The sequence below is a fragment of the Sus scrofa genome, chromosome 7, assembly GCF_000003025.6.
Source record: "Sus scrofa isolate TJ Tabasco breed Duroc chromosome 7, Sscrofa11.1, whole genome shotgun sequence".
In the NCBI taxonomy this organism is placed as follows: Eukaryota; Metazoa; Chordata; class Mammalia; order Artiodactyla; family Suidae; genus Sus; species Sus scrofa.
The window spans coordinates 5576715-5595107 of NC_010449.5; the positions used below are offsets into that span (position 1 = coordinate 5576715).

The 18393-nt window shown below is 41.7% G+C and overlaps 1 protein-coding gene across 8 annotated transcripts in view; it reads right to left on the reverse strand.

Annotated features, from left to right (window-relative positions):
• The window catches only part of SLC35B3 (solute carrier family 35 member B3), a 29166-nt gene continuing 11468 nt past the window's right edge, over positions 696-18393 (reverse strand). For 2 of the 8 annotated variants that reach the window (XM_001928807.5, XM_013977413.2), the window contains 7 exons: positions 17119-17273; positions 15737-15844; positions 13626-13723; positions 11232-11324; positions 10703-10814; positions 7979-8048; positions 5041-6433 (listed from right to left, as the gene is read on the reverse strand). In XM_001928807.5, the coding sequence (XP_001928842.3) occupies positions 6283-6433; positions 7979-8048; positions 10703-10814; positions 11232-11324; positions 13626-13723; positions 15737-15844; positions 17119-17273 (787 nt within the window). In that variant the 3' untranslated portion in view covers positions 5041-6282. Of the gene's footprint in view, positions 1069-5040; positions 6798-7978; positions 10815-11231; positions 12629-13625; positions 13724-15736; positions 15845-17118; positions 17274-18393 lie in introns of those variants that run through there. The other 6 variants (XM_021100161.1, XM_021100163.1, XM_021100164.1 and 3 more) reach the window with 6 other exon arrangements.

Here is an 18393-nt window from a genome sequence, read left to right on the forward strand (position 1 = left end):
GTGGTTTAATAGTTTGGGGAGTGGAAGAAGGATCCGGGCCATAGACAAGGATCAGGATAGAGGCAAGCCTGTCTTGTTTCTCAAAACTGGTGTTTAGTGGCCCCAGGACAGGTTCTGGTGGTCCTCCTCCTTCCTGAATGAAGAATGCTTCATCAAGCAGTTCCCCCATTTGTTGGGGGTTTTAGTTGTACAGAAAAGCTCAAGAAGATATTGTTATGTATATTCCTTGAGGAGGAACCTGGACCCTGCCCCAGGGCCGCACTGCTTCTCCCAGGTCTTAATTAGCAACTGCCTTTTGGAACTCAGTGAAGGTCATGGAGGCTGCAGCTTATTCCCTGAAAACAAGCAATGGAGGACCCAGAAAAGCTTGTGTGCCCAGGAGTCCCACAGGTCACTAGGTTGGTTACAAAGCCAGTGATGTTGCATTATCTGTTAAATGATTAAGAGGGTTGGGTCAAGGGGCAAGTAGAAGGACATTCAAAGGGCACACGTGAAAAGCAGAATAGGTGAAATTGAGACACACTTTTGCTCAAACACATCATAGAAACCAACTGTCATTTGCTTAATCAGGGAGGATGCACAGAAAGGTTTTGAGCACCGCAATGCTTAACCTGGTAATTTGATAACTGTGCAGTTTAAAGAGCAAATGGGATACTGGGATGCATAGATTTTCATCCTGCTGTCAACTTAAAGAACAATGCACAACTTGAAAGTTGAGAGTTCAGTTTTATTTGGGGTGAAATTGATACCAGAAAGATGATACCGGAATCCGGGTTCTTGTTTAGGGCAGTTGAAGAATGAATTCTGCCAACACACAGGCAGCAAGCAAGCAAAGCAGATAACTCCCAGGGTTGCCGGGAGCGGGGAGAAGAGCTCCCATTCTCTATTGTCCTATAGGGGTTTTTATTCCTTAAAGTTGGGGGCAGGTACCAATGTGGGGTCCAGAAAGATGTGGTCTTCTCCCATTGGCCTTGTTCAGTTACCCGTATCAGTCCTTGTCCAATAGGGTCTTAGGGGTGGAAGTGTCCCGTAAGTCTCATCGTTTCTTTGTCCTTTTCTTCCTGTAAACTGAGTCACAGGGGATTAAAGATTAAAGTCCATCTGGGCGTAGGTACATTCCCTACAGTACACAAGGCCTGTGGGGATGTTACTCCCTGGAGCCCTTAAGCCACAAATGTTCATCAATGGCCACATCAACGAATGCATGGAAGCCCAGGCTCCTCCAGTGACTCCCTGAGTTAATATTCTACCTCAAAATTAGGATTGAAGCTGGTGAGACAGCATCTCAGGTAGTCCTGAGAGGTGGGGGGCGGGGGGGGGGAGCTAGGATATAAGAGTTTTTGCAATAAAGGGAAGGTAGTGGGAACAAAAGATTTGCAGATAATCAGACTTACAGAAAACCAATTTCTATGGGAAGATGTAAAGGTCTGAGCTTCCTGGAGTCACTCCTTGGATCTGTACCTGAGCTGTGGGCCAGCCTTCTTTGTTTCTTTCTCGAATGCCCTCAGGGCTCGCCGGTGACCGCACTCACAGATGACCAGGACATTTTTGGTTTTGTCCACTTTACTACAGCCAGCTCTGAAAGAGCACCCCAAAGAGGAAAGGGGGAATACCCAGATATAAGTGATAAAGGTGAAGGGGCAGGTGCCTGCAGCCAGGCACACATTTTGCAGAAGTTTGCTGCTGGTCTCGTGCAGGGGACTGCTAGTCACAGACAGCAGTCATCATGGAAGGATTTTAGTGTTTTTCTAGCTATGAGGAGATGCACGAATTGGGCTCATAAAATCTCCTACAAACATTTAACCATCTGAAGACCTGTTCTTCTAGTTTTCCAGGAGCGCAGAGGGCCTCTTCTGGTCTCCACCCTGAGCTCTGCTCAGGGGGGGCTGTGGGTCCGAAGCTGCAGTGGCTCATGATTTAATCCTTGTGAAGGCTGATGGCAGGGGCCAAAGTCCAGTTCACACGCTAAGCCATATTGTTGGTACATTATCCTGGTCAAATTTTACTAGAATTCCTTTCTTTTTTTTTTTAGGGCCACACCTGCAGCATATGGAAGTTCCCAGGCCAGGAGTCAAACCGGAACTGTAGCTGCCAGCCTACGCCACAGCAATGCAGGATCCAAGGCTCATCTGTGACCTACACCACAGCTCACAGCAACACCAGATCCTTAACCCACTGAGCGAGGCCAGGGACTGAACCTGCAACCTCATGGTTCCTAGTCTAATTCGTTTCTGCTGCGCCATGACAGGAACTCTAAATCTTACTAGAATTCTGTGCTCCTCGACCAAGGAAGAATCTAGCATGGAAAGCAGGTTTCAGATAACAATCACTTCAGAAAATTAAGAAACTTAGATAACAGTTCAGAGGATGCTAAATGTTACTTAATTAAAATTTTTTTTAATTTTTAAAAATTTTTTCCTTTTTTAAATTATATGTATATTTTATTAGTCAATGAATTTATTACATTTATAGTTGTACCATGATCATCACCATCCAATTTTATAGGATTTCCATCCCACAACCCCAGCGCATCCCCCCACAACCCAACCTGTCTCCTTTGGAAACTGTAAGTTTTTCAAAGTCTGTGAGTCAGTATCTGTTCTGCAAAGAAGTTCCTTGTGTCCTTTTTCCAGATTCCACATGTCAGTGATAGCATTTGATGTAGGTATCTCATTGTCTGACTGAATTCACTTAGCATGATAATTTCTAGGTCCATCCATGTCGCTAAAAATGCTGGTATTTCGTTCCTTTTCATGGCTGAGTAATATTCCATTGTGTATATGGACATCATCTTGATCCACTCCCTGTCAGTGGACATCTGGGTTGTCTGAATGTTACTTAATAACCTTTGTTAAGCCCAAAGCCCGGAGGTAGGTCAAGTGTCAAGGTTATGGGCACAGTCTCCACAAGACTGCCCTCATTTCAAAACCAGCTGCAAGCTCTGAGGATCCCTGACCACCAGATGGTTACAAATTTGGGGATTTTCCCCTTGGTTTCCTTAATTTGCTAGAATATCTCACAGAATTCAGGGGAGCACTATACATTCCTCTACCACTATATCGTAAAGGATACAAATCAGGCATGGACAGAAGATGACACCCGCGGGGTGAGGTCCAAGAGGATCACAAACACTAAACTTCCGTGTCTTGAGGATGTGCCTCCCTCCTGGCACATCCACGTGGCTCTCCCACCAGGGGAGCAAACCCAAGCCTGGGTTATTACTGGGTCTCCCTATGTGGCCGTGATTGATTGAATTGCTGACCATGCACATTGAACTCAATCTCCAAACCCCTTCCTCCCCTGCAGTGGGTGGGCTAATCTGGTGAGTTCAAAACCCTAATTCTATAGTCACATGATTAGTCTTTCCAGGATGGCGGGAAGCCCACCCCTGCACCCACCACAACCAACAACTCTTATTCCAGAGCCTAGAAGCTCCTTCCCAGAAGCCAAGGACAAGCATCGGCCAGATATACAACATGGCCTCAGTGGGGATTCTAGCGAGGCTGGCTTCCCTCTAGGTCCGATCTTAATACAGTGACCCACAAATGTTGGCCGCATTTTCCTGCTATTGTTATTTTGTGACCCTGAATATTATGTCAGAAAGGGGACATAATATGGCAGGATTCAGACTATCAGAATTGTAACGGTATTAACTGGTGTCGTCTGGCGTAGCTATCGACGGAGCGCCCACTCAGTGGGTATGACAGGCATCTAAGGTGGACAGAGATGAAGAAACAATTTATTTCCACACACAGCTTAAAGCAAAGACATTGACCTGCAATCCACGAAGTCTACTGAGAACACTTCACCACTCATCAGGTTATTTAAATGGTCACAGGACGGTGCAATGAACAGAAAACACGCGTGGGCGTGTGATGGGGTTTGACTCCGGGTCCTGTGCCATCGTGTTCTGTAATCGTGAGCCAGTCAGTCCTCACCCTGGTCCTCATCATTTGCAAAAATGTAAACATGAATAATCGCATTCTATTTAGAAAGAAGGCACACTCTGGAGCCAGACTGCTTAAGGGGCTCTGGCTCTTTCCAGCTAAGTCAGGTCACGAAGGGCACAATCCCACACAGCTTCTTCATCCGAGCAAGGAGGATAACAATACTGACCCTTGGAGAGATGGGAGGATATAAATAAGTTATTGCATATAAAGCACTTGCAACAGGGTCAGGTACCTAACAAGCACTTAAATACTGCAATTCAGTGACTTCTTTTTTTCTTAAGGCTGCACTTGTGGCATATGGAAGTTCCCAGGCTAGGGGTCAAATTGGAGCTACAGCTGTCGGCCTACACCACAGCAACTCGGGATCCGAGCCACGTCTATGACCTACGCTGCAGCAACACCAGATCCTTAACCCACTGAGCGAGGCCAGGGATTGAACCTGCATCCTCATGGATACTAGCCGGGTCCTTAACTTGCTGAGCCACAATGGGAACTCCTGCAGTGAATATTTTAAATTCCCTTATTATCACTTTTTTGGTTGTTGGGATGACATGAGATAAATATTTTAAATTCCCTTATTATCACTTTTTTGGTTGTTGGGATGACATGAGATAAATATTTTAAATTCCCTTATTATCACTTTTTTGGTTGTTGGGATGACATGAGATAAAATTCATAAAAGATTGTATTTTAAATCTGGCACAAAGTATACATTCAAATGTTGACTTCCTTTACTACAGAAATCTGTATTTAGATGACTGCTACTACTCCACGGATGCAAATAAGTGAGATGAAGTTTAACTCTTTCTGACAGCAGGTAAAACAAGGAAATGGTGTATACAAATGGTTAGCCTGGCAAACTGATTTTGAAGCAAGTGCTAAACTGTTTAAAAGGGGGTGGGGTGAGTGGGATGAGGAGTTGATAATGGGCAGGAAGTAAAAAAACTAGGAAGGTAAGTATGGGCTTCATAAAAGGATGTCTTGATAAGTTAAAATTATACTATTAGGAAATTGACTTTTTTTTTTAAAGTACTAATCCTCATGGTCTTAAGAGTTTAAGGCAACAGAATGAAGCACAAAGTAACATTCCTTCCACTTCAAAATATGCCCCACAGTATTTTATTTAATATGGCTAATGAAAATCAGAATTTCTTGGGCTAAATCCTTACGTTTTCATGGGCTCCGTGACACCCACAAGTGCACATAACAGGTATAAGGTTGCCATCAGAATACAATGGAATTTTAAGACTATGATTAAATATACTAAACATACCATACTCGCCAAATATAAGTGATATCACCAAGAGCATAGACACTGAGCTGCTTCAGCCAACAGCACTTACATTGAAAATGGAGATTAATAGGACTTTTGATACAGTAGAAGCAATTCTAAAACTCACTGCTAAAAAATCAAGGCCAAAATCTTTCTGAGTTTCGACTCAAAACCCTGCGACACACTGTGCAAATTTGCTAAATCTACTCGTGTTTCTGGAATTTATCCTATTTCATCTTCGTTGCTAAATTAAATTTTACTTTTAGGAAAAACTACAGCTTTATTACTTCATAATCATTTAAGACACCAGTTCTTTTCCCTTCAATTCAAAAACGGAAAACCATTAGATCTTGCAGCACCTCTGATGAAGGGTCGGAAATGTGTCTTGTGATAAAGACTTCCAGGATTCAGGAGGCCGACTGCTTTTTACTCCAGGGCCTACATCCCGCAGGAAGGTCACAGCATGTTTTCTCCAAAGAATACTTTTAAATGAGCAGAGAAGAGCCTACGTTTTAAAGTGTATGTAAAATTTACTTCCTCTCTTCGTAGCAACATTCAACCTTCATACCCCCTGTTCATAACAAAATTCTATCAAATACATTCTTAAAAAAAAAATCACAGAATCATTTTATTTATAATGAAGTTATGCTCTCTGGATTTTAAATCATCAGTTCACTCTTACAACAGAGAATTGATTTAAATAACACCACCGAAATGGAATGAAAAAAAGTCTGCTTTTACATATCAATTTCTTTGATATGTCGTAATTATGTAGTCTTGCAACATGGTCCATTTCCAGTGAAATTTTCAACAGGCTGTAAGAATCGGTCCTTCATATTCATGCTTTATTCCACGGTGTGTCAGGTGTGCAGCTCTTGAGCGCTTCAGAACTCAAACAAACAAGGGTCTGAGGAAAGGCCAACGCCGTGTGTAAAATCCATCCACAGACGGAGAATGTGCCTTTAGATCCTTTGGTTCGCACAACAATCCTTTTGGAAAGTTCATTAACTGATGACTGTTCCCTTAGAATTCTATTTCATAAACAGGACACATCACTGCCTATACAGTTTGTGCCAATGTTCTTGACTTTCTCGCTTCCATGGTTTTGCTTATCAGATCATAGAGTGATGGCAGTTTTATTTTATCCATGTTTTTGCTATAGACATTGAGAAATATGCCAAGGACAACTAACAAACCAGACCATACATACCTAAGAAAATGAAATAAGGAAAAAAAGAGCAATATCAGAGGAGCAATTATCAACTGCAGAATCTGATGATGAGGTCACAGTAATGCTTCAATAAAATAGTATTTTATTTTACAAATAATATTTAGGTTAGACAGAATTATATGTTTTTTATGATAAATACATACATATATATATATTTACAAAAAGTATTTTACAAAATACTAAATGTAGTTTGAGCAAATTTGAAGTCCCACTTCTACCAAAGCCTCAAGAGTGTACTTAGAGTGCTGGGCACGGAAACCTGCCAGGGACCGTCTTGGGAGTTCAATTCAGCAGTTCAACTGGTTATCCTAGTTGAATATAAAGAGATAAGAAGGGGCTCGTCCTGAGAAAGTAGGAGAATTGGCCTAGATTACTGTAATGAACACCCAGCACATGCAGAAGAAGACACCAATTTATAGACAACAACCACCACAGCTGTCAGTATCAGCAGGGGACTGGTTCTATGACCCCCACGCCCGCCCCAGCAGATAATAAAACCTGTGGATGCTCAAGTCTCTTAAATAAAAGGGCAGAGCATTTGCTTATAATCTATGAAGATTACTATAATGACTAACACTGCGTAAATAGTTGCTAGTGCATGGTAAATTCAATTTTTACTTTTCGGAACTTCCTGGAATTTTTTTTCCGTGAATACTTTTGACCTGCAGAGGGTTGAATCTGCAGCTACAGAACCCGTAGACAGACCGAATGTTCACTGACAGAAATTTATTTTTGTGGTTACCTTTAAGCTTATGCAGCTGACCCCGGAACAATGTACGTTTGAACTGCACAAGTCTACTTATATGCAAATCTTTCCAATAAATATACAGTCAGCCCTCTGTCTGTGCAGATGCAGAACCTGCAGACACCGATGGCTGACTCTACGGGGCCTGAGCATCCTTGGACTTCAGGACCCACTGGGGTCCTAGAGCCAGAACTCTGTGGATTCTGAGGGACGAGTGTACGCTGATAATTTCTAAGTCTGAATCTTCTCAAATACCAACCAATGTAAGTTTAAATGATGCTAACTTTAAAAACACACTAGACAGTAATTAAAAGTGAAAGCTTCCACAAAAAGCCGAAAGCTAAAAAATCATTAGGGCGCAAGTTCCAGAATACATGTCTACCTCAAATCTTCTACAGGGAAAGGCAGCAAATACACAATAAAAATACACACACGTGCGCGCGCACACACACACACACACACACACACACACACATGCTTATATATATACTTAGACATCTAACTCGCATGTCTGCACCAGGGCAAGGGGAACCCCTTAATCTCAACACAGCACTCACATTCGTTTATTTGGAAACAGGGTCGCATGTGCATTGGGACTTGTTAGGCAACTTAAGTGTACAAAACGGTTTCTTCGAAATAATGAACTAGCAGAAGACCTATCGATAAATTTGGGTCAAGAGGAAAAAGACTCTTTATGAAGAAACTACAACTACTGAAGAGAAAATGGGAAACAAAGGAGCTAAAATTGGAGAAACTTACTGAATTAAAAAAGCACTTACTGAAATGTGAAGGGTTTGGCAAAGAATATAAATGACAGTACAATGGTCATTGCTTTTCTTCCCGTCGTCACTGCAGGGAGAAAAAGGTTGGTTTAAGACTGTGCCTACTGTCTTGGCAACATTTTGGAAATCATTTACTTAACCAGTATTTACAGAGCCTCCTGTGAGGTGCCAAGGAAACAGAGGCGACCACAAACAAACAGAAAGTCACGGCTCCCGCTGCATGGAGGGGACAGCTAGCAGGGCTGCAGACGTGAGCTTTTAACTGAGGTGGTACCAGAGGGCGGCCGCGCTGCACGGTGGCACGTCATCCTGCAGAGAGCTGTGGCGCCCGGCCTGGCAGAAAGAAAGGCTTTCCAAGGGAGATGAGCTATAGGCAGGGCTGGGGTTAGTCTCTGACAGCGGCACACGCACTAAAGGACATCCTGCTATGCTACTGGCGGGCACAGGACCGAGAGTAACCTCCACAGTCCCCTTGGCTGTCCCAAGGCAGGGATGACAGGTCTGAAACCTTCCGCCCTCGCCCCAGCCGGAGCTCTGGGTACCTTCCCCCACGAGACCGCGTGCCCTGCCTGGTTCCCTGTCCCAGGCATCCTCGCAGCCGAGACGCCAGGGCTTCCCGCACTGGATGTTCAAAGCATGAAGGAGCAAACACAAACGAGGAAACTGTTCTGGAGCCCGATTCCCCAAATCTGCTTCTCCTTCTACAAAGGAAAAAGATAAAAGGCCCCTGTTTTGAGCTGGGATACCTTTCAGGCCTCTCCTCCGGCCAGGGGTGGTCACAGGACTATGCCTGGTCAACAAAACGTGAGCAGAAGCGCTGTGGCAGGAGGGTGATTTCTGGGAAGGCCTCGGGAAGAGAAGGGTGTGTCCCTATCTTCTCCCCGCGCCCCCCAGAATGAGGACGCAGACGGCAGAGGGACAGAGCCGGATAAAGCTCCTAGTGAGCTGCAGCCACCACACCAGCTCAGGGTTAAAAGGTGGGTCTGGAGCCAGATGCCTCAGGGGGAATCTTGAATCTGCAACTTACTGGCCAGTCACATAACCTCCCCGGGCTTCTTCAGCTGATCCATTTGTGACTTGGGACGAGGGTGGTGCCTCGTCTATGGGACCGCTGTGAGGTTAGCATGAATCTACGTAGAACCCCTGCCATGGCACCCAGCACAGACTAAGGGTGTGTGCTGAGAACACGTTAGCTGGTGTTCTCAGCATCTCTGGATTTTCTTCACACGAGAGAGAGAGAGAACCTGCCCGCGCCTTCCGGACAAAGGATGGCATCTCACATTTCCTTATACCAACCACAGGGCTCGTACAGATGGATATCAGACCCTTCTGGAACAGTGAGTATCCTGCAAGCAACGCCGAAACCCGAGCAAAGTCTGTAACAGCCTGAGAGGATTCAGGAGGTTACTGACCAGGCCTGATCTCCAGATAAGCTCCCTCCTTCTACCACTAGGGGTGCAAACGTCAAAAAGAAGCCTCATGTGTAGGCAACCAGAACAGTTAGGGAGCAAGTGCACTTTTACAAAGAGAGGGCTGTTTATCCACTTGTTTAATCTATTCTGTGGTTTTCAGGTCCGTGTTCCTCGAACACCGTGAGAAATTACAATGCGTGTGGGCCTTCCGGATCCAGCTCCGCAGAGCTCTGAGGGGCACGTTCTTGCCCAACCCCAGTCACTTCTCAAAAGAGAAACCGAGAGCAGCGGAGGGACTCGGGTCCCTCCAGGTCACCAAAGGTCAGCGCTGGGCCAGGGCCCCGCCTTCTCGGACACCCCAACGCCGTGCTCTGCATCACAACTTCCAGTCCTGGGCTCCCCGGAGGGGCCTCTCCAGCGGGGAGATGCTGAGAGTATGTGTCAGGGGGCTGTTCTTTCAGCAAAACTATACCAGGCAGCACATGGGGTCAGCTGCCCCCTTCACTGGGCCTCCCCTGCAGCCCCCACGTGCACTCTTCACGCCTCCAGAGCAAGACAAACACGTCAGGCAAAGGCCCTGCAGAGCAGGTGCATGACCATCATTAGCGAAAAGGGAAGCAAATCTGATCGAGGCCCCAGAAAGGGTACGCATGGAAGGTCCAAAGAGCTTTACTTCAAAATACCTGTCCTATTATGAGTGTAAGAAAACTGTAATTTTCAGTTATAAATTAAACATGACTAACCACAATATTTTTCCTTGAAGGTATTCATCTGGTCATACTTTTTAAAAGGTCTTTATCCCCCCCCCCACCCCCCGCTATGGCTGCACCTGCAGCATACGGAAGTTCCCAGGCTAGGGGCTGAAGAGGAGTGGCAGCCGCCGGCCTACCCCACAGCCACAGCAACTCAGGATCCGAGCCACACCTGCGACTTACACCACAGCTCATGGCAACGCCAGACCCTTAACCCACTGAGTGAGGCCAGGGATCGAACCCATATCCTGACAGATACTAGTCAGGTTTGTCACTGCTGCGCCCCAATGGGAACTCTTAAAAGGTCTTTTAATGTCTTTAAGTTACTATTTAGAAAATGCAGATATTTGATTTTAAAATTCAACCTTCAAGAAATTAAGATCAAACATCGTTTTCTTTAGAATTTTAAAGAAATACCATAAGCCAAGGAATAAACTGGTGAAATATGACAATTTTCCTTTTACCGAGGAGTAGACGCTGCCCTTATCTTTTGGAAGAGAGTATCAGAGCAAATGTAAATGCTTATTTCAGAATCGAAGCAAGTGCTTCATTCCTACCTGTTACAGCAAGCAGTGCACCAAAAATTTTAATCAAGGCCAGAACAAAGGAGATTCCAAAATACCCAGTGAGGGAAAAAAGGAAAGCGTAACCGTAGGTCCGAACTGGGTTCTGAAACATATAAAAAAAGCCTGTTAGAAAAATGCAAAACAAACCCTGAGGTATTACAAATGAAAGAAAACTACAAATTTTAATCAACTTCTTGAGCAACAATAAGTCATGCAACGATTCAGTCAAGCAAAGATTCTTATTTAGGTCTGATTTAATGGAAAAATAAGGAAGAGATTAAAAACCCCCACTTCTACATTATGAGCAGATTAAAAATAAACTTAGAGGATAGGGCAAGGATAAAATAAATTTAAATACAAATCACTGCATTTCTGAAATAACTTCTGATCTACATATGTTGTGTTAAAAGGAATGATCAAATTACATAAAATACAGCCTTTCTGAACAAGGGGAATTAGGAATACAGAAGAAACTCTTTAATGGAAGATGTTTATTTTAAAAAATGTAATTAGTGTTTACCTTTGAACAAAATGTTACCGCAGGGCCTAATCCACTAGTGCATGTCAATCCCAATAAAATGTACACAAAACCAATGGAGTAGGAATACAAGACCTGGAGGAGGTGAAAGTAAAGGGGAAGAGAACCGCTATGAAACCAAAGGTGGGAAATGACGGCTTTTCAATATTTGGCTCAATTAATCTAGTCAGTTAAGTTTGGTAGAAGAAATAATTTTAAAAGTAATATTACTCTTTCAATATGGCCCAATTTTCTGGAAGTGATGGTTGATCTTGTTTATAACACTGCACATTATTTGATGCACAATGAACACAGCAGTACCAATCGCATCACACATGGTTGCCTAATTATTCATTTTTTTGCCTAGAGCTTAATTACTGACTCAAACTGGATTGTGATGTAGAGGGCCTAAAAACATACACAAAACAAAGACACTTCAAAACTACTTATTAAACATGAAAAACCCAAACGCGAAGTTTGCAAAGGCATTATAACATAAAGAAAATAAAATAAGCAGCATATGGCATATCCATTGCTTCATTTCCCAATTTTTCCACCAAGCTTTCTATCCTGGCTCGTTAGTGTTCTGTGTTGCTTATAAGCAGAGTCAGCATCATCCTCAACTGAGGCACCTGCTGCATGTCGGGTCCCGTGTCAATCACGCTCTACCTATGGATTCCTCCATTTCTCACAGCCAGTACAAGCGTAGGCACTCGTAAGCACCACTCTCCAATGTGTGGATGAAGAAACTAAGAGACGAAAACTCAGAGAGATTAAGTCATTTTCCCCACGGGAGAGCTAATAAAGCTACCGCAGCACTAAGGCTATCTTAGTTCAGAGCCTACTGTAATACACCTTCTCACTACACTTCCTTGATTCTCTGCTCCTTTCCTTATCTAAAAAGAGTGGCGATGATGACCAGGAAAACTCCGGACCAAGATTAAAGTTCCCATGTTCCTAGGGACTCCGCAAAGATGCCCTCGTCTGCTAGGAAAGACCAGTCTTGTATGCTGTCTAGCAAGGTGGTTGGCTATAAAATTAATACAAACACATGCATATAACACCTTTCCTATGTAAAAATACCAACCAGTTAGAATATATATTGAAAAAAAGCATTATTTGCAGTAGTAACAGCAAAAAGATAAAAAACCTAACAATAACGCCAATAAAAAAAAAACTGGATTTATAAGAAGAAACTTTAAAATATAAGGGACATTTAAAGGAAACACTTGAATAAAAGGAAAGTCATACCTTATTCTTCGACTGAAAGAATCAAGTGCATAGATGCCATTCTCCCTAAATTAACTTATAATTCAAAGCCATACCAATCACAGTATCAATGGGATTTCTAGTTTATTTGGGGATTTGAACACCCAAGAATAACTACGGGTGGTAATATTCTGAAAAACAAAAGGAACAAGGGTGGCTAGTCCTAACAGATGGTAAATGTATGGTGATAAAGCTGCTGTCATCATATGGTTCTGGGGCAGAAATAAACTTGAAAGAATACAATTCCGACCCTTACATTAGGGTAGGACAGGATAAAAGAGAGCATTTAAACTAAGAGTTGGAAGAGTGGATTATTCAACAAATGATACTGAGACAAATGGGTAGCCATATGAAAGAAGTTTTTAGTTTTGGTTGGATCAAAGATTTAATAATAATAATAAAAAAAAACAAATTATAAAGCTAGTAGGCAATGTGCATAATAGTCTTAAATCTTAAGAGTTGGAAAAGCCCTTTTCAATCATAATATACAGCCAGAACCCATGAAGGAAAAAATAAACTACACCACATACAAATCACAAACTTCTAAATGGACCAAATACAAAGAGAGGAGAAAAATGATATAACGACAAAGAACAAAGGATTTTTTTTTTTTTTGGGTGGTCTTTTTAGGGTCGCACCTGTGGCATACGGAGGTTCCCAGGCTAGCAGCTGACTCAAAGCTGCAGCTGTCGGCCTATAGCCACAGCCACAGCCAATGCCAGATCTGAGCCACGTTTGCGACCTATACCACAGCTCATGGCAATGCCAGATCCTGAACCCACAGAGTGGGGCCAGGGATCAAACCCACGTCCTCATGGATACTAGTGGGGTTTGTTACCGCTGAGCCACAATGGGAACTCCGGACTTTTTTTTTTAACATGCCAAAAATTCCCTAAATCAAAGATGGAAAAATTTATCACATACTTGCAATAAGGTATTAGCGGTGGTAATAGGTTTTCACTTTTTACCTTCTTGTAATATTTAAATTATTTACTTTTAGGAAAACAATAATGATACACCAGTTTAAAAACACAACGCAAGTACTGAACACCATAATTATTTCATGCAAGTAAGTATATCATCATTTTTTAGTCCGTCTGATGTGAAGAAAAAGCACTGAGTATTTACCATTTCTGAATTAGAAGCGTTATGCAGTTTCATAGCTTTCTCTTGGACATTTCCAATGACGGCATCTGCACACAGTGCCAGGGAAATAAGGATCACACCTTCAGGAAGGCATAAGACAGAAAAGAACCTCCTTATTTGAACATAGGAGTGATAATCAAGACTGACCAGAAATTTAATTGGGCTAAAAAAAACAAAAGCAGACCTTATAGCACATGTGCTCAGTGAGCTTAGTATTTTTATCTACACGCATTTGTAGCGGTCATCAAGGTGATGTTATTAAAACAATAACTAACACCAGTAAACTGCATTAACACTGTCACCTTGGGTTTCGCTATCACGTCAAACAATTGTTCTGCTTTTAAAGTAGGCTATATGTTTGAAAGAAACACTGCATTAAACAAACACAGAAGAGATTCTTAGAAGATCTAATGGGATTAGTAGTAGTCAGTTAATTCAAACAATCAGATGAAGAGGGAAAGCATAAAAAAACTACCTATATTATTAAAACATAAACATGATACAGTTGCCAAGGCTTCTTGTTTGAGTATGGGTCTGAACTAAAATTTTGCACTTCCTCTTTTGCTCTCAGAACAGGCAGACCCTATGATTTCCAAGGTCCACACAAAAAACACACATGTGTACCTGAGAAGCCGGTGTTCATGAGACACCGGCCACCAGGCATGGTGCTTTACAGACCGAACAAAGGCCTGCCTGGGTTACACCTGTGAGTCTGATGAGATTTAAGGGAGTTTCTTCTTTCTATTTTTTTAAAAATATAGAAGCAATCAAAGGTAGCAAAAAATAAATGCATATGTGTGTGCGCCTAATTGAGAATTTTCAAGTTTTCATACTTATTCTTCAGCTTAGCTTGTCATCTAACTTTGGCACTTATTATATAAATATACATTTTCATAATCAATACTTGATTTTGATATGCTCTTTTCCTTGTTTCAAATACAAATCTTTCCTTGAGAGAAAAAGACATGCTATTATTGGAGACCCCGAAAACAACATCTTTGCTCCTGAAAGGCTATTCAGAGGCTATTCAGAGGCTTCCCGAGACTGTGCTGCACAGTGGCAAGAGCATGAAAATATACGACTTGCATCCTAAGGGGACTCTTTTAAAGAAGGACATTTATTTGAGTAAGTAAATTCTGCTATATGCAATCCATACATCCCAAGTTTTATTTATGTCTATCTTAAATAACCAGCTTAAATCCTAGCTAATTTAATCTCCTTTATTTAATACACTCTACAGATCAGGGACTGTGATAAGTGCTCATGGATTCTTCTTAATTATAAAGTATCGGAATGTTCTCCTGTTGTTTCTGTTGCTTTGTTTTGCTTTATTCCTCCCCCCCCCCCAATTCTCTCAGAGTTCCTTTCAAGGAATTATTTTTGTCAGATGTCAGGTTAGAAAATGGGACAATACTAAAATAATCGTATAAGTGAAATTAACAGATTAAGAACGATAATATCGTACACAAAATAAACAATTTCTCTGTGAGAGCTTTCGAATAAAAACAAGATTCCAACACATATTTTTTATTCTTATTTATCTTTAAACATTCTTTAACACCTGTTTTTCTCATAAAGGCTCTAAATTTAATTTATAAAATTCCGCATGGCACAGCATGAGGGAAGCGTTTATGGTGGAAACTTGCTGCACTTTGAGGTTATGGCTACATTTATATTACGTGGTTCAATATTAAGGAACAGCACAGTTGCCTTTTTTAAGCATAAACAATGGAAAGTTTAACTTTTTTAAAGAAAATGAGACTAACAATTACTGCTGTGATTCTCCTTAATTCATGTGTATTTTTCCAATTCAGCCTATAAGAAATTAATCTATCACATACTTGATAACGAAGACTCTGACCAGGCAAGCAGCCTCTTGTGATGTTAAAACACAAGAAGAGTACTAGCACCGCCTGTGACTGTTCCAGAGTTGATATTTTTACTCTATCTCATGTGCACAGTCCCAAAGCTTTATGTAAGATGTGAGAATCACAGATGCTACACCATCATCTAAAGTTCGTACCATTTGTAAAAATCCTCACTTTCAACCAAAATGCCTACACCATCTAGGAAGAACCAATTCCAGGCCTTACCTGTGAGGTTGAAGTTCGGTGCAACCGTGCTGTCAGCCAGGGTGAACCATATCAGGCCCAGGCTCATACACAAGGCAGCAGACACGTCGGCCACATTATAACGCTTTCCTGCGGAGGATAATCGTTAAGTCAACCTCATGAGGCAGACGTCCAGTCAGCAGTTTTAGATCTACGTGTTTAAACAAGGAGAAGCAGGATGGCTTTTTACATCCAGTGTCAAAAGTGATGAGGAGCACGTAGGTCCAGGCATGGGACAGTCCCAGGAGGGCTTTTGACAATTAAATTACTAGTGAGCACCAGCTTGTCCTTCCTTAGAAGTTAGATACGAGAGCCTTCTTCATCTGCCATGATGCTAAGTAAACGCAACACTTAAAAAGTTGGCGGCAACGAGCGCCCCTTTTACTTTATGGGAAACACAAGGCCATGCATTTTCTAACAGGTCATAAGTTTTTAAAGCAACCAGGGTAATTACTCAGGGTACACCTGAGTTTGCAAATACCACATAGTCAGATAACTTCTAGGTTGGTGAGTATTAATTTACGTTAGCACATCCAAAGTTAAATAATAAAGTCACGTCGTATGACTTTTCGGAAGGATTGTAAAGAAATAGACGGGCCAAGTCAGTTACGGTTAAATGTGATTTTTTAATAGGGATTGAGATCATTAGTCTTTCCTGGGTGAACAGTTACCCAGAAATTATATGTGAAGTAGTCGACATGCACAATTTCATTTGAAAAACTTCTCTGGGGAAGGCTTATACTGCATGAAGTGAAGCCAGGCTATAAGAACTTTAATGATTATCAAAACATGAATATTCCTCGTGGCGGTTGTGTGAACAAAACAAAAACTTGTTCCGCAGCTTATTCCACCGGATGGCTTCCTCTTTCACTCCTGCTCTCACAGGGCTTGGAATTTAGTTGGGGCTCTAGGAAGCCCACATCCGCAGAGTTGGGTAAAAAAATACTTGGCTTAGCGGAAGCTTCAACATGAGAATCGTCCATTTGTACAATGGGGATAGACAGCAGAGCCCCGGAGAGTGGGGAAAAAAAAAAAAAAGGCCTTTCCAGGTCCTTCTGAGCTAGGCCTTCAATATGTGCATACGGCATTTCTGGAAATGTAGTCGATTCCAGATTAAAAGAATAAAACAACATTAATTTTATTTTTCCCTGAGTCCGAATTACTGATTTCATATGCTAAGGTATACCAGAGACGTATCAGTGTTTTTACAATGCCTGATTTTTATGCGATCTCACTCAGAATTGTTAACAGTACCTAGAATGTTCATTAAAAATACTAATTGAAGCTGAATGTTTTTCCTAATGCCAGATGCCATAACATACCCTATTAGTTTCAAACAGTATGAAAATATATCATTACTATACCTTGAATAAAAACTCCTCCTAGCATAACAGGAATCAATTTGCAGCACTTGAAGATGACTTGGGTAGGATAATTCAGGTAGCCCAAGGAAGTGTTTGATAACCCCATAGTACCCACAGTTAGAAAAGCTATTATCATGTAGGTTTTTCCTGGTATTCTGTAAAAGACAATTTTTAAAATCTTCATTTTGGGACCCGACTCATACTATGGTAAGAGAATGTGTTTACAATGTGTAAATGTCCAATTACTCTTCTAATTTCTGTTTAGTACTTCTAGAAATAGTGCTAAAATATCGCTATGCTTAAAGCTACAACACTCTTGACTTGTATAAAGGAACGTAGGTAAAAAATAATGTACCCTTATTTTATCAATCATAAATGAGAACTCTCAACTGTGTGAAAAAGCACTATTTTAGAGCTACTGAGATTCTTACTGAAAGTATAAAGGCTGGTAAAAGAGTTTTTAACAGTAGTTCTAGCTACTTACAAAACCCATCCTGACCAAATTAAAAAAAAAAAAACTGATTTAAAAAAAACCATTGGCCTCTATAATGGTAAAGGCACCTTAGCTAATTTTTAACTTCTAAATTGGTGACTGTTTCCTAATGTTTCCATCTAGCATTAGGAAAAATACATCCTAATCATCTGAGCAGAATTTCTCTAGAAAACATACAGGGTGGTTTAAAACTCTCGACATGATTTTTATTACCACGATATCTTATGATTCCTCTCTAATGTTGTACTGGATAAAATGTTGAAAGAATCAACTTTCGGCTGAGGAAACTGACTCTCTCTTCATGATCCCAAACTGTCTACTTTCGGCTGAGGAATCTGACTCTCTCTTCATGATCCCAAACTGTCTACTTTGGGTGCTACCTGGATTTCCTAAAGGAGATTCCTGATTTGGCAGCTTCAGCATTTGGAGCTCTGACTGTGAGCACATGCTTAACCAGAGTAGACAGTTAATACGGTCTAAAATAATACTCCCGTACATCAACGTGGCTGACACATGAAAGTACTATTCTTCTGATTAGACGAGGTGGCATTCTCAGACCTAGTTTCCATTTGGGGACCTGTGTTCATGTTCAAATCAATGCAACAAAATTCCTCCACCCTTTTTAGATGGCTAGGTGCAAAGCTAAATAATGCACTAGAAAAATTCAATTAAAATGCAGCATTTCCACTTAGCATTTCAATGTTGAGACCTTTGCTTCTACCTAACTCCTAAGGCAGAGGTCAACATTTACGATCCACTGGAAAGGTCTGGGCCCGCCCACA